Source organism: Doryrhamphus excisus, chromosome 12 (genome assembly GCF_030265055.1).
Source record: "Doryrhamphus excisus isolate RoL2022-K1 chromosome 12, RoL_Dexc_1.0, whole genome shotgun sequence".
Taxonomy (NCBI): Eukaryota; Metazoa; Chordata; class Actinopteri; order Syngnathiformes; family Syngnathidae; genus Doryrhamphus; species Doryrhamphus excisus.
In genome coordinates, this window is record NC_080477.1 from 6,700,393 (window position 1) to 6,715,862 (window position 15,470).

Genomic DNA, 15,470 nt, shown 5'->3' on the forward strand with positions numbered 1-15,470 from the left:
CATTTTCTACCGCTTTTCCTCACGAGGGTCGCAGAGGGTGCTGGAGCCTATCCCAGCTGTCTTCGGGCGAGAGGCGGGGTACACCCTGGACTGGTCGCCAGCCAATCACAGGGCACATATAGACAAACAACCATTCACACTCACATTCATACCGATGGACAATTTGGAGTCGCCAATTAACCTAGCATGTTTTTGGAATGTGGGAGGAAACCGATTAAAATGAACAAAGCATTATTAGAGCCCTGTAGACATGACAAAACACGACTATAGTCACATTTATACTCTTTTTATTTACAACATATTGCGCAACTGCAGGGTCTTGAGACGCATGCTAACTCGCAAACTAGAGAGCTAGCGACCTAAACGATAGCCTTCAAGTTATTTCCTTTAAACTTAAATAGCCAAACACTTACCACTTCCACACGGATAGGGAGGATAACTATTAACAGTTATTTAACCTTTAACATGAACATTAATCAAACGTAATAATTTTTTCTGGGTACATGATACCATACAGCATCCATATCAAACTTGCGCGGGCCGCACTAACATTAAACTTTCATATCAAGGCGGGGGCCTCAAACTAGTGTCCTGCGGGCCACATTTGGCCCGCGGGTCGCGTGTTTGAGACCCCTGATCTAGAGCATGCCTCACAATTTTACCATGGCAAGTAGATACTAGAATCAGGTGGAAAAAACTCATTCATTCATTCATTCATTTTCTAACGCTTTTCCTCACGAGGGTCACGGGGGGTGCTGGAGCCTATCCCAGCTGTCTTCGGGCGAGAGGCGGGGTACACCCTGGACTGGTGGCCAGCCAATCACAGGGCACATATAGATAAACAACCATTCACACTCACATTCATACCTATGGACAATTTGGAGTCACCAATTAACCTAGCATGTTTTTGGAATGTGGGAGGAAACCGGAGTACCCGGAGAAAACCCACGCATGCACGGGGAGAACATGCAAACTCCACACAGAGATGGCCGAGGGTGGAATTGAACCCTGGTCTGAACACTAGACCGCCGTGCAGCCCGAAATACGTGTTGTAAATGAAAATATATTGATTAAGGGATGGTAAAGAACCACACTTACAGATATGATTGACACGAAGAGTATGTTAGCACGCAAGACTGACATGGTTGGGTGTCGTTAACTGCCTGTGTTGTGCACTTGTGAAAAATATGACAGTGATGGAGAAGACTTGATGTCTACCTTTTGTACGTCTTTACACATACACACATACACACATAAACACATACACACATACACACTGGGGGCAGGTGTGGGGACAAAGCATACACTTTGTGTTAGGGGCTCATCTGGGTTTGGGGCCACAAGCAGAAGAAATGGGTCAGGACTGGAAGATGTTCTTTTGGGTTATTACAGGTGGTGCATGAACAGCTGGGACTGAGAGGGTTGGATGTCTTGGGGGGCCGCATGTGCCATGACAGAGCAGGACTCAGAGGTCGGCAAAATACACCAGGATTCATAACATTGCTGGCTCTGGGTTGGCAAAACACGGCTAATGGTGATGGGGTAGCAGAAATCCATACATCCATTTTGTATGACGCTTAACCTCATGATGCTGGAGCCTATCCCAGCTGAGTTGGAGTGTCTAATGCAGGAGAAAACTTTATTTTCATGTTCAACATAAACTCGCACTTGTAACTGCAGCAAAATGAGAGCCCGAAAAAACACAATGGTTCTCCCTCAGCCAATCAGATTCTTTATTAAGAGCTGATTTGATAGTATGTGTAATGGTAATGGTAATGGTAATGGTAATGGTTTTATTTCATTTGAACATTTGAACAACAGATTACAATTGAATGCATCCCATAATCAGTTCACAGTTCCACATGTCCAAAAGGAGTAGGAAGAAGCAAAGCTTATTAAATCCTACCCCTCCATCTGGTACTTTTACAATCAGTAACTCTTACATTTGTTCACTTCCTGCTTTCCATAACACAGTTTAAGGGTTTTTTAATTTTTTTTTTTTTTTTACTTTTGTGGTTAGCGCGCAGACCTCACAGCTAGGAGACCAGGGTTCAATTCCACCCTCGGTCTTCTCTGTGTGGAGTTTGCATGTTCTCCCCGTGCATGCGTGGCTTTTCTCCGGGTACTCCGGTTTCCTCCCACATTCCAAAAACATGCTAGGTTAATTGGCGACTCCAAATTGTCCATAGGTATGAATGTGAGTGTGAATGGTTGTTTGTCTATATGTGCCCTGTGATTGGCTGGCGACCAGTCCAGGGTGTACCCCGCCTCTCGCCCGAAGACAGCTGGGATAGGCTCCCCCCGCGACCCTCGTGAGGAAAACATTCCAGTGTTCTCAAATATCTTACTTTTTATTTTTCTACACAAAATAAGATGAAAAAATCAAGAATAAAGAAAATCAATCAATCAGTAAAAAATAAATAAATATAATAATAATAATAATAAAACGGCAAATAATAAAAACGTATATAGAAACCACATATAGTTGGTGGGTAGACAAATTATTTTTTTCAGATTAAAATGAACAAAGCATTATTAGAGCCCTGTAGACATGACAAAACACGACTATAGTCACATTTATACTCTTTTTATTTACAACATATTGCGCAACTGCAGGGTCATGAGGCACATGCTAACTCGCAAACTAGAGAGCTAGCGACCTAAACGGTAGCCTTCACGTTATTTCCCTTAAACTCAAATAGCCAAAAACTTACCACTTCCACACGGATAGGGAGGATAACTATTAACAGTTATTTAACCTTTAACATGAACATTAATCAAACGTAATAATTTTTTCTGGGTACATGATACCATACAGCATCCATATCAAACTTGCGCGGGCCGCACTAACATTAAACTTTCATATCAAGGCGGGGGCCTCAAACTAGTGTCCTGCGGGCCACATTTGGCCCGCGGGATGCGTGTTTGAGACCCCTGCTCTAGATGATGAGGCCTCTGCCGAGAAGGGAAACTCAAAAGTTCCCGTGGAAATCTTGTTCATGAGATTTAGAATATCATAACTGGGACCACAACAACATACAAATAAAAGGGATTATTATTAACTTTGCAAAGCTAAAAATGTTATTCCACATTTTGTATTAAAGCTGATTAAACGTCTCAAGTGGGCCTAATTGCTGTTGAGCGCGTATTTTCCCTCTTTTCCAAAACACTCCTGTGTCAAACAAATCCACACTCGTCTCCATTTGTCCCCACTCCATCATTCATCCTTTCCTTGGACCTCTCTGAGGCATCTCGCATCACATCATCTGTTTCCTTCTCTCCGCCTATCTTAGCGTCTCCTCCTTCCACTTGCCTCGATGCCTCAGCATCAATAGAGGGCCCATCTGCTGCCATACATCACGCACTTCATTTCAGTTTATTAGCTGGGATAAATCATAAATATTTCATTATACATCACGGGCGGCTGTCGCCTCCACACCGACAATTTATCACCGCTGCTCTCTCTGGCTGGCTCGCCATGGCGGCTATAAGCTTTCCAGTCTATTAAACAAGATTGATACAGAGTGTAAATTTAGATATCGGGAATTTCTTCACAGACCACTGCTCAGCACTGATACGCCAGGGTAACCGGGGAGGGGAGGGAAGATTGGGGAGGGGGGATTTGCGTGAATGTCAGTAACTGGGCTCTTTAAAAAATACTTTTTTTTTTTTCCTTGAAGCAGATATGCAAGGGGCAGATATAGTCGATGTTTGCACGGCTGTTTATTTCGACGCTGATGCAGATACAAATGCTGTTAACGTCATCCAAGTACTGCGACTTTTTCAGAGAAAAAGGGAAAAAATGCTTGTGGGGAAAAAGGCGAAAACACTTGTTTTTGAGTTTGAAGTACTGTACCAGGACTCTTTGACCTTGTCTCTTTGAGGGGAGGGGGGGGGCAAATAACAAGAGCTAGAACAGCATGTTCAGAGAGTGGCACAAGTGGGAATTGTGATTGGAGAACACTGATAAAGGTTGGGGGTTGGGGGGGGGGGGACAAGAGCAAAAGAGAGATGTTGGTAACTGTGTTACTGGACTACACAAACACAAACACACACAGTATGTACTCATACAGTACACACACACACACCCACACACACACACAAACACTACTTCAGGCATCAGAGACTCTCCACCATTATGCGTTGTGGCGTCAGAGGCAGATATGGCCGAATGGCTTTCTTAATTAAAACGATAAGAAGCCTAATTGCACTGGGCTTTCATCTCGTTTGGAGGCATTAAAGAAAGTGAAGGCAAACGACGTGGAAAAAAAAAAAAAAGAAATAAAAACAGATCAAGACTTTAACTGAAAATGGAGGACAAGAGAAAGTTTCAAGTAAATGGAAGTTGGCTCTGCTGAAAAAAAAAAACAACAACTTAATTAACCGAACTTGAGAAGGAGAGGGATTAGTTATGACATCGCATACAGTAGTTTTAAAAATGGTTGCTGTGCCAGAACGACTATGCATCTCCAAAATGTGAGATTTTTTTTTACGGTTTTAGCTGAATACAATAAGAAAAAAAAAATATACCATGTCAGAATGTAAAGTTCAAAGTCACCCCATACACATAATCCTGTCTATCATTTATATTTGTTAAATATTTTTAGACAATTATATTTTAATAATATATTTTACACAATTGCAAGTGGTAATTAATCATGATTAATAAAAAAATTGATTAATCTGATAAATATTTCAAATTATGTGACAAGTCTAATCTTTATGCTTGGCTAATGTTTTTTTTTGTCTAATTACTAATTACTAGTTTGAGGCCCCCGCCTTGATATGAAAGTTTAATGTTAGTGCGGCCCGCGCAAGTTTGATATGGATGCTGTATGGTATCATGTACCCAGAAAAAATTATTACGTTTGATTAATGTTCATGTTAAAGGTTAAATAACTGTTAATAGTTACCCTCCCTATCCGTGTGGAAGTGGTAAGTTTTTGGCAATTTAAGTTTAAAGGAAATAACTTGGAGGCTACCATTTAGGTCGCTAGATCTCTAGTTTGCGAGTTAGCATGTGTCTCAAGACCCTGCAGTTGTGCAATATGTTGTAAATAAAAAGAGTATAAATGTGACTATAGTCGTGTTTTGTCATGTCTACAGGGCTCTAATAATGCTTTGTTCATTTTAATCTGAAAAAAATAATTTGTCTACCCACCAACTATATGTGGTTTCTTAAGTTTTTATTATTTGCTGTTTTATTATTATTATTATATTTGTTTATTACTGATTGATTGATTTTCTTTATTCTTGATTTGTTTATTTATTTTTCATGTTATTTTGTGCAGAAAAATAAAAATGAAGATATTTGAGAACAGTGGAATGTTTTATCAGCGCTTTTATTGTAGAAAATCGGAACCAAAGCACTGAAAAAGTTTGTATATTTTTCTGTTTTTAATAAATGCGTTTTTTGGTTTTTTTGGGGGAAAACCTGATGTGGCCCAGTCTCACCCAGACCCTAGCTCCAGTCGCCCGCAAATAAATTTAGTTTGAGACCCCTGATCTAAACCCTTCTATACTTTATTCACAAGTTCAGTTTTATTAAAAAAGAAAATATATATCTATATAAAACATGTCCTGAGTTTAATTATAAAATATTAGCAAGATTGAATTTGATCTTTTCCTGTTTAAATTTATCCCGGGTGCGTTCTTTCAGCGCATGCTCAGATATGACGTAACACGCAGATCCAGACGTTCTTCACTTTTAAAAATGGAGGCCAGCAATCGGCACTGGACTAAGCAAAGTTTGTTTTTGATTCAAACTAAATTTCAAGACTGGACAGACGAAAAACTGGCAATACGGAGTTATTCCAACAACTGAAAGAAAAACTTGGGGAAGCCGGTATCACGTGATGTTGATGTTTACGTTTTACTGGGCATGCCCTATTGACTATTCTGGTTGATTTTCACGGCGCATGTAGACAAGAGATTGGAATATTCCTTTCCATGGATACCATTGTTTCCCGAAAGGTCATTCGGAAAGAGAAAAAGTGGTCATGTAAAAACGTGGCTACTGTGGAGTGTCTGTGGTGTAAAGACTGGCAGAGCAATGTAATATTGGTCCGTGTGGCAACACCTCCCTTGTTCCTCCGATAGACTTATTGATGCACGTGTGAGGTCGTGGTGACATTTTGGAACATTTTTGGTTAGCGGTGTGCCACAAGATTTTTCCAATGTACGCAATACTACTAAACAACAACAGAAATACTGCATGTTAAATGAACTACCCAACAGCATGCATGTTTCCATGGAGCCTTGTGTTGTGGTTGCCAGGTTCAGCTGAACCAGGTTCAAGCTCAGCGCCCTCCATTACTGCCAAGAGGAGAGTCTTATCATCTCGTAGACGAGTGGTATCAACGTGAGCAGTCCCTCTTTTCAGGGGGACTGTAAACACTTAGCATACATGAATATTAATGCGCTACATTAAAGCCCTAAGCCAAGATGGAGGAGTTAATGAGGATAAATAACAGACAGCCAAAACGCTGAAATCTCAGCTCTGACATTATTTATCATCCTTAACTTTTGTCACAGCTCCCTTTTTGGTAATTAATATCACACAAAATAGCACTTTGCACTCGGATGAGTGATCTAATTTGTTTAATATAATGCAATTAAAGGAGCTTGAATTGCTTTATGGTAATGCTACTGATGAGATGGCTCGCTCCCTGCCTCTCCACGAGACGATAACAGGCTGAACTTGGAGGATTGATGTCTGTCTCAGATCTGAGAGGCTTCTGGAGCTAACTACTTAACTGCCATTTACATGCTTCACTTCTACAGACAAACACGCAAATCTGAACGAGGGCTACATGATGATGACACCTGAATACAATACCGACGACGCTGATTTAGACGGGTTTAAGTACTTTTCTTTGGGCTCTTGTTGTGGGTTGATGTAATACGTAAATGGATGTAGTTGGCAGCCGCCAGACAAGAGTAAGAAAAGAGGCCTTCTGTGCTATCTTCTGTGGGTCACAGTTTCATTCATTCATTCATTCATTTTCTACCGCTTTTTCCTCACAAGGGTCGCAGGGGTGCTGAAGCCTATCCCAGCTGTCTTCGGGCGAGAGGCGGGGTACACCCTGGACTGGTCGCCAGCCAATCACAGGGCACATATAGACAAACAACCATTCACACTCACATTCATACCTATGGACAATTTGGAGTCGTTAATTAACCTAGCATGTTTTTGGAATGTGGGAGGAAACCCTCCAATGCACAAGGAGAACATACAAACTCCACACAGAGATGCAAGAGGGTGGAATTGAACCCTGGACGGTATAATATATATATATATATATATTTTATGTTTAATTTTTATACCTGACTGCGGTGCCCCGCCCCGCTTTTTTGCATGTTTTAACTGTGTATTAATGAATGAATGTTGTATTTTAATGTATCTTTTACTCTGTTTACTTGCTTTTATTCAACTCCATTCTTCTGTAAAGTGTCTTTGAGTATTTTGAAAAGCGCTATACAAATAAAATGTATTATTATTATTATTTATTATTAATATTAAACATTCACACTCACATTCATACCTATGGACAATTTGGAGTCGTTAATTAACCTAGCATGTTTTTGGAATGTGGGAGGAAACCGGAGTACCCGGAGAAAAACCACGCATGCACGGGGAGAACATGCAAACTCCGATGGTGGAATTGAACCCTGGTCTCCTCGCTGTGCCGCCCCCTTGCGAAATTAGTATTTCAGTATCAGTATAAATTAGTATTAGTATTGTTTATACACCTTTCGAGTATTAAGTTGCAGTGTGATGAATCGAGTGCTGTTAGCTGAGTACCTGAAGAAAACCCCACGCATGCAAGGGAAGAACATGCAAATTCCACAAAGAGATGCCCAAGAGTGGAATAGAACTAGCTAGTCTTTTAGCTGAATGTGGGAGGAAACCGGAGTACCCGGAGAAAACCCACGCATGCATGGGGAGAACATGCAAACTCCACACAGAGATGGCCGAGGGTGGAATTGAACCCTGGTCTCCTAGCTGTGAGGTCTGCGCGCTAACCACTAGACCGCCGTGCCGCCCGGTCACAGTTTCCCGAATGATAAATAATACTGGATGTCATCCAGCTCCATCATGAGCTGACAATGTGGCTGGAAATGGGATGGAGATGAGTTGCCGTTGAGCAAACCGCCGAGAGGCTGCAGTGTTAGCTGTGTCCTGCAGGATTTGTTTGACATCAGACTTGGGATGACACATTGAGACTGTGGGTGGAATCTGACATTGGGGGGATCGAAAGAAGGATGGTGGCAGAGAAGAAGAGCGTATCACTGGGAGTAAATGAGCCATAACAATATGATGGCTGATGTCTTTGCAGGATATAAGAAACTACTTTGGTTGTCCTATTAGAATAGGCGCTTAAAAAAGAATCACATAACATTTGTTTATTGCATCAAGGCTTTTTGACTTTGTCAGGAAACTCTATTTCAACAAAATTAAACAAAAAAAATAATTTTTACTACATTTTAAAATGGTCTGGTTGAAATTATGACCACTGTATTGTTAGGGTCGGTTTCGACCTGGTTATAATAATATGACTATAAAGCAGGGGTCTCAAACTCAATTTACCTGGGGGCTACTGGAGCTAGGGTCTGGGCAAGGCTGCGCCGCATCAGGTTTTCCAAAAAAAAAAAAAAAAACGCATTTATTAAAAATAGAAAAATATACAAACTTTTTCAGTGCTTTGGTTCCGATTTTCTACAATAAAAGCTCTGATAAAACATTCCACTGTTCTCAAATATCTTAATTTTTATTTTTCTGCACAAAATAAGATGAAAAATAAATAAACAAATCAAGAATAAAGAAAATCAATCAATCAGTAATAAATAAATATAACAATAATAAGAAAACACCAAATAATAAAAACTTAAGAAACCACATATAGTTGGTGGGTAGACATTATTTTTTTCACATTAAAATGAACAAAGCATTATTAGAGCCCTGTAGACATGACAAAACACGACTATAGTCACATTTATACTCTTTTTATTTACAACATATTGCGCAACTGCAGGGTCTTGAGACACATGCTAACTCGCAAACTAGAGAGCTAGCGACCTAAACGGTAGCCTTCAAGTTATTTCCTTTAAACTTAAACAGCCAAAAACTTACCACTTCCACACGGATAGGGAGGATAACTATTAACAGTTATTTAACCTTTAACATGAACATTAATCAAACGTAATCATTTCTTCTGGGTACATGATACCATACAGCATCCATATCAAACTTGCGCGTGTTTGAGACCCCTGCTATAAAGCAATATTTTGAGTCACAACTGAAATCAGTGTATAATAAGTGTACAATTAGCCAACACAATGACAACCAGCTTAAACGTTAACGTGATAAGAACGTCAATGTATCTTGATAAATAAAGTCCCACTTCAGACTTCCTTCTGAATCCAAGTGTACAAAATGTAATAAGATCCCAGAGCACAACAACTTACAACCTGATCTGATCAAATTTCACAGCTAAAAGGGCCTCAGCATGTTAAATGGGATTTTCCATGTTATATTTAAATTGCTGCCACATGCAGAACAATTTGGTCCACATCCAAATGGAACTTGGTTTATAGCTTCTGATTCTGCATCCACACGCATGTTTGGCTCATAATGGGTATTTTTATGATGCCATTAATGTTTGGCTGCTCCCCAAAAATGAATGAAAATATCCTGAAAAAAAAATCCAGGTATCTTCTTCGGGTGAGAGGCGGGGTACACCCTGGACTGGTGGCCAGCCAATCACAGGGCACATATAGACAAACAACCATTCACACTCACATTCATACCTATGGACAATTTGGAGTCGCCAATTAACCTAGCATGTTTTTGGAATGTGGGAGGAAACCGGAGTACCCGGAGAAAACCAACCCATGCTGACTGTGTGGCCAACATGCTATGAAGTACGCGGACGACACAACAGTTGTGGGTCAACAACAAACTGGCTTACAGGGAGGAAGTGAAACACCTCGGGAATTGGTATCCTGACCACTTTCTACAGAGGGACCATCGAGGGACTCTTTGCATGTTACTGCAAAGAGTGGTGAGGACAGCCAAGAAGATCATTGGGACCCCCCCCGTCCCCCCCATTAAGGACATAGCAAACACCTGCTGCGTATCAAGAGCCCGTCGGATCTACTCTGACCCCACACACCCCCAGCATGGACTGTTTTCTCGCCTGGTGTCAGGGAGAAGGCTCTGCAGCATCCGCTGTAGAACAACCACACTTAGAGGCAGCTACTTCCCCCTGGCCACCCCTGGCCACCCTGGCAATGACAATAAAGAAAGTCTATGTCTATGTCTATGTCAACCACAAAAATCCAGGTATACAAATATCAAAAACTATAGACCAGGGGTCTCAAACTGAATTTACTTGGGGGCCACTGGAGCTAGGGTCTGGGCGAGGCTGGGCCGCATCAGGTTTCCCCCCCCAAAAAAACAACACATTTATTAAAAACAGAAAAATGAATAAACTTTGGTTCCGATTTTCTACAAGAAACATTCCACTGTTCTCAAATATCTTCATTTTTATTTTTCTACACAAAATAAGATCAAGAATAAAGAAAATCAATCAATCAGTAATAAATAAATATAATAATAATAAAACGGCAAATAATAAAAACTTAAGAAACCACATACAGTTGGTGGGTAGACAAATTATTTTTTTCAGATTAAAATGAACAAAGCATTATTAGAGCCCTGTAGACATGACAAAACACGACTATAGTCACATTTATACTCTTTTTATTTACAACATATTGCGCAACTGCAGGGTCTTGAGACACATGCTAACTCGCAAACTAGAGAGCTAGCGACCTAAACGGTAGCCTCCAAGTTATTTCCTTTAAACTTAAATAGCCAAAAACTTACCACTTCCACACGGATAGGGAGGATAACTATTAACAGTTATTTAACCTTTAACATGAACATTAATCAAACGTAATAATTTTTTCTGGGTACATGATACCATACAGCATCCATATCAAACTTGCGCGGGCCGCACTAACATTAAACTTTCATATCAAGGCGGGGGCCTCAAACTAGTGTCCTGCGGGCCACATTTGGCCCACGGCCCGCGTGTTTGAGACCCCTGCTATAGACGCACATCTTCTTGATAATCAACAATATTTTTGAGCTATAGTCTTAAACGTTTGATCAGCTGAACAGCCCATTTCAGTTTTTTTTTGTCTTCTTTTTGCATTTTGAAGCTCAACTTCGAACCTCCCTAAAATCCAACAGTGCAAAGTGTAAACTCGAGCAATTTTTCAACCTGTCGTAAAATTTTGATCAGGAGTGTATTTATGGCCCCATTAGCACCTTATTCTGGAGGCAGTGCTTGAGTCTGTGTATATGCGACAACAACCGATGAGCTGTCATTAGGAGCTCAGCGTAGCTTTGGATAAATGGACAGACTCGAGCAAAGAGCACAAAAAGGGGTGTTAAAAAAAAGCAAGGAAAAAAAAAATCAATGCGCTTAGAGATGTTTGTGAGGTTGAGTGGAAAGAACGAGCACTCATGGGAAGGCGACAGCTTCCCTATAGAGCTGCCAGTCAAGCTCCACAGGCCCACTCACACTAGTGAAGACACCTCCAGCCGTCTGAGGAGTTATTGATTTAAATTCTCACACTCTTTTCTTCTTAAATTCCATGTTTCTTTCTTTGACCATTTCTGCTCTTTTTCTTTGCCTGTCAGTGTTTTCTATGAGCCGCCTTTCCACCAAGACTTCATATTGCTTACTGGGTGTGACACAAAAATCAACATTTTTTTATTTCTTCTTTTTTTTTGGTTTGATCTGAACCATTCCGCTGGTTTATCTAACATAAAACACATTTGTGTGGCTCGGAAAATAGGAGTCAGAAATATTTTATTTTACATTTGTGCTGTTGGACTTGTCAAGTCCATCAACTAAATTATGTTTCCTTGTCTACCTTCAGCTGCTGCTTGTTTGTGGGTCTTGATGACTTTTATTAGTCTTCAGTGGAAAAGACACACACTGTAAACCGGAATGTTCAAAGTACTTCAATGTACTTAAATAAATTAAGTTATGCATACTCAAAGTACTAATGACTTAACTATGTTAAGTTCATTTAACACAGGGGTCTCAAACTCAATTTACCTGGGGGCCATATAAATAAATAAATTAAGAATAAAGACAATAAATCAAGTGGTTAGCGCGCAGACCTCACAGCTAGGAGACCAGGGTTCAATTCCACCCTCGGGCATCTCTGTGTGGAGTTTGCATGTTCTCCCCGTGCATGCGTGGGTTTTCTCCGGGTACTCCAGTTTCCTCCCACATTCCAAAAACATGCTAGGTTAATTGGCCACTCCAAATTGTCCATAGGTATGAATGTGAGTGTGAATGGTTGTTTGTCTATATGTGCCCTGTGATTGGCTGGCGACCAGTCCAGGATGTACCCCGCCTCTCGCCCGAAGACAGCTGGGATAGGCTCCAGCACCCCCCGCGACCCTCGTGAGGAAAAAGCAGTAGAAAATGAATGAATGACAATAAATCAATCAATCAGTAATAAATAAGTAAAATAATAATAAAACAGAAAAATAAGAAAAAGGTAAGAAACCACATACAGTTGGTAGAGAAATTATTTTTTCAGATTCAAATGTACAGTATTAACAGTTATTTAACCTTTAACATGAACATTAATGAAACTTAATAATTTGACCCAATTAGCAAGTTAGCATCATACTCAGTTCCCGCGCAAGTTATGGATGCTGTATGGTATCATGTACCCAGAAAAAATTATTACATTTGATTAATGTTCATGTTAAAGGTTAAATAACTGTTAATAGTTATCCTCCCTATCCGTGTGGAAGTGGTAAGTTTTTGGCTATTTAAGTTTAAAGGAAATAACTTGAAGGCTACCGTTTAGGTCGCTAGCTCTCTAGTTTGCGAGTGAGCATGTGTCTCAAGACCCTGCAGTTGCGCAATATGTTGTAAATAAAAAGAGTATAAATGTGACTATAGTCGTGTTTTGTCATGTCTACAGGGCTCTAATAATGCTTTGCAAGTTAGCATCGTACTCAGTTCCATCTGGGAGCAGCGTCGTAACTTTAACAACATGTTTGATGAGATGCTTTATCTTGACGTGTATTTTCCCTTTTATTCCAAATCATTTCCTGCATTTATTTGTACCCAGCGTCATAAGCCTTTAGCTTCATTGCTAATCCAAAGCAAAACAGGGCGGGGTAACAGGGTAGGGTAACAGTATGGGCGGGGCAAAATCATGTTAATTGTGTCCGGTGTGCACACAGCTTTAAGCTGTCATTTCAACATTAAACTTTGGTATCAAGGTGGGGGCCTCAAACTAGCGTCTCGCAGGCCGTATTTGGCCCGCCGGCCGCAAGTTTTAGACCCCTGATTTAACATGTTGTTCCATTTTGAGTACTTTTAACTATTTTTTTTTTTATTTTATTTGGGCAAATAAATGAAACATTACAGTGCATTTCTTACATCAATCAAAATATAACTTTCCATTATTTACATTTGTATTCAACTATCTGATCCCAAGCCCAAAAGGAGTAGGCTGAAGCAAAAGCTTATAAATGCCTACCCCTTTTTGCAAGATATAATCATGTTCATGTTTTCACCTGTTATTATTATCATTGTAATATTATTATTGTTATTATCATTATTGTTATAATCTTTATCATTATTACATTATTATTGTTATTATTATCACCATAATTATAATCATCATTAATATTACAATTTTCATCATTATAGTTGTAACAATTTTAGGATTTGTTTTTAAATTATTTAATTTTACAGACTTCATTGCTTCTTGTAGAGTACTGTATCATTCCATCTGTTGTTTTCTGAAATCCGCAGTCTTTGTACTTTTATTGTCAATTTATTATTATAACATTATTATAAAGTTTTAGATCTGTGCAAAAAACCGATGACCAGCTCCAGCCTCAGTCTTCACTTGCTGTGCCTAATCTGGGTTGTTTGTTTGTTATTATGTTTTGATTAAATTGAACTATGGCTATATTAAGTTAGATTAACTTAAAAACATAATTTACATACAAACTCTGAATGCTCAAAATAATTAATTCGTATAAGTATAGTTAACATTTTCTTAAAGGTTCTACTTATAAATGTTGATCGCGAGTTGCATTATCTGTCTTTAACTATTTAACTTGTAATTTTTGATTAATATGAACTTTTTGCAGATTTGTATGTATCAGTATGTATAAAACATGAATAAACCGAAGCAAGAATCAATTAAGAATAAATCTATTGCATTGGACAGATTTGTACTGTGTAGGTTACCCATGCACACCTTCTTCCTATGGAAAGAGTTGAAATGAGAACGAAAATTATTAAGAATGGAGAATGCATGGTAGACAGCAAACTATTTCTCTTTTCACCCCAATATTAAAAAAGTATATAGAAAAGATGGAGTACCTTGAAATAAGAAGGATAAGAAGGAGATAGTGGGAAAGAATATACCATCAAAGGTTCTCATAATTGGTGATGACAGAGCAGGAATGCAGGTGGATCACAAGTATGATGGCCGGATTAGCCTGCTGCCGTGTTTAATGTAATTGTCACTTCATTTTGTACACCTATTACTGACACAGGAATAGATTACATGTGTTCCGTGAGGTGGTTCACATGGTGACAAGCATTGTGGCTTCTGTTGAGCAGTCCGGTGGGCCCTGCGCATTTAAAGGCAAAGACAGGCGTTTATTTAACTTGTAAGTTTTGATTAATATGGACTTTTTGCATATTTGTGTAACCTACTTAAAATAATTAACTCGTAGTTACTTATAAAAAAGTATCTATTAAACATGAATAAATCAAACCAAGAATCATTTAAGAATAAATCTATTGTATTGGACAGATTTGTACTGTGTAGGTTACCCATGCACACCTTCTTCCTATGGAAAGAGTTGAAATGAGAACGAAAATTTAAAAAATGGAGAATGCATGGTAGACAGAAAGCTATTTCTCTTTTCACCCCAACATTAAAAAAGTATATCGAAAAGATGAAGTACCTTAAAATAAGGAGAATAAGAAGGAGATAGTGGGAAAGAATATACCATCAAAGCTTCTCATAATTGGTGATGACAGAGCAGGAATGCAGGTGGATCACAAGTATGATGGCCGGATTAGCCTGCTGCCGTGTTTAATGTAATTGTCACTTCATTTTGTACACCTATTACTGACACAGGAATAGATTACATGTGTTCCGTGAGGTGGTTCAAATGGTGACAAGCATTGTGGCTTCTGTTGAGCAGTCCGGTGGGCCCTGCGCATTTAAAGGCAAAGACAGGCGTTTATTTAACTTGTAATTTTTGATTAATATGAACTTTTTGCAGATTTGTGTAACCTACTTAAAATAATTAACTCGTAGTTACTTATAAAAAAGTATCTATTAAACATGAATAAATCAAACCAAGAATCATTTAAGAATAAATCTATTGCATT

At 39.3% G+C, this 15,470-nt stretch overlaps 1 protein-coding gene across 3 annotated transcripts in view; it reads right to left on the reverse strand.

The window, feature by feature from the left end:
- Positions 1-15,470, reverse strand: part of acsf3 (acyl-CoA synthetase family member 3) — a 53,266-nt gene that overhangs the window by 5,505 nt on the left and 32,291 nt on the right. The window contains exon 8 of one of the 3 annotated variants that reach the window (XM_058088764.1): positions 8,115-8,239. The exons of the other annotated variants lie outside the window; for them this stretch is intronic. Coding sequence (XP_057944747.1) covers positions 8,202-8,239 — 38 coding nt within the window. The 3' untranslated portion in view covers positions 8,115-8,201. Of the gene's footprint in view, positions 1-8,114; positions 8,240-15,470 lie in introns of those variants that run through there. 3 annotated transcript variants of the gene reach the window in all.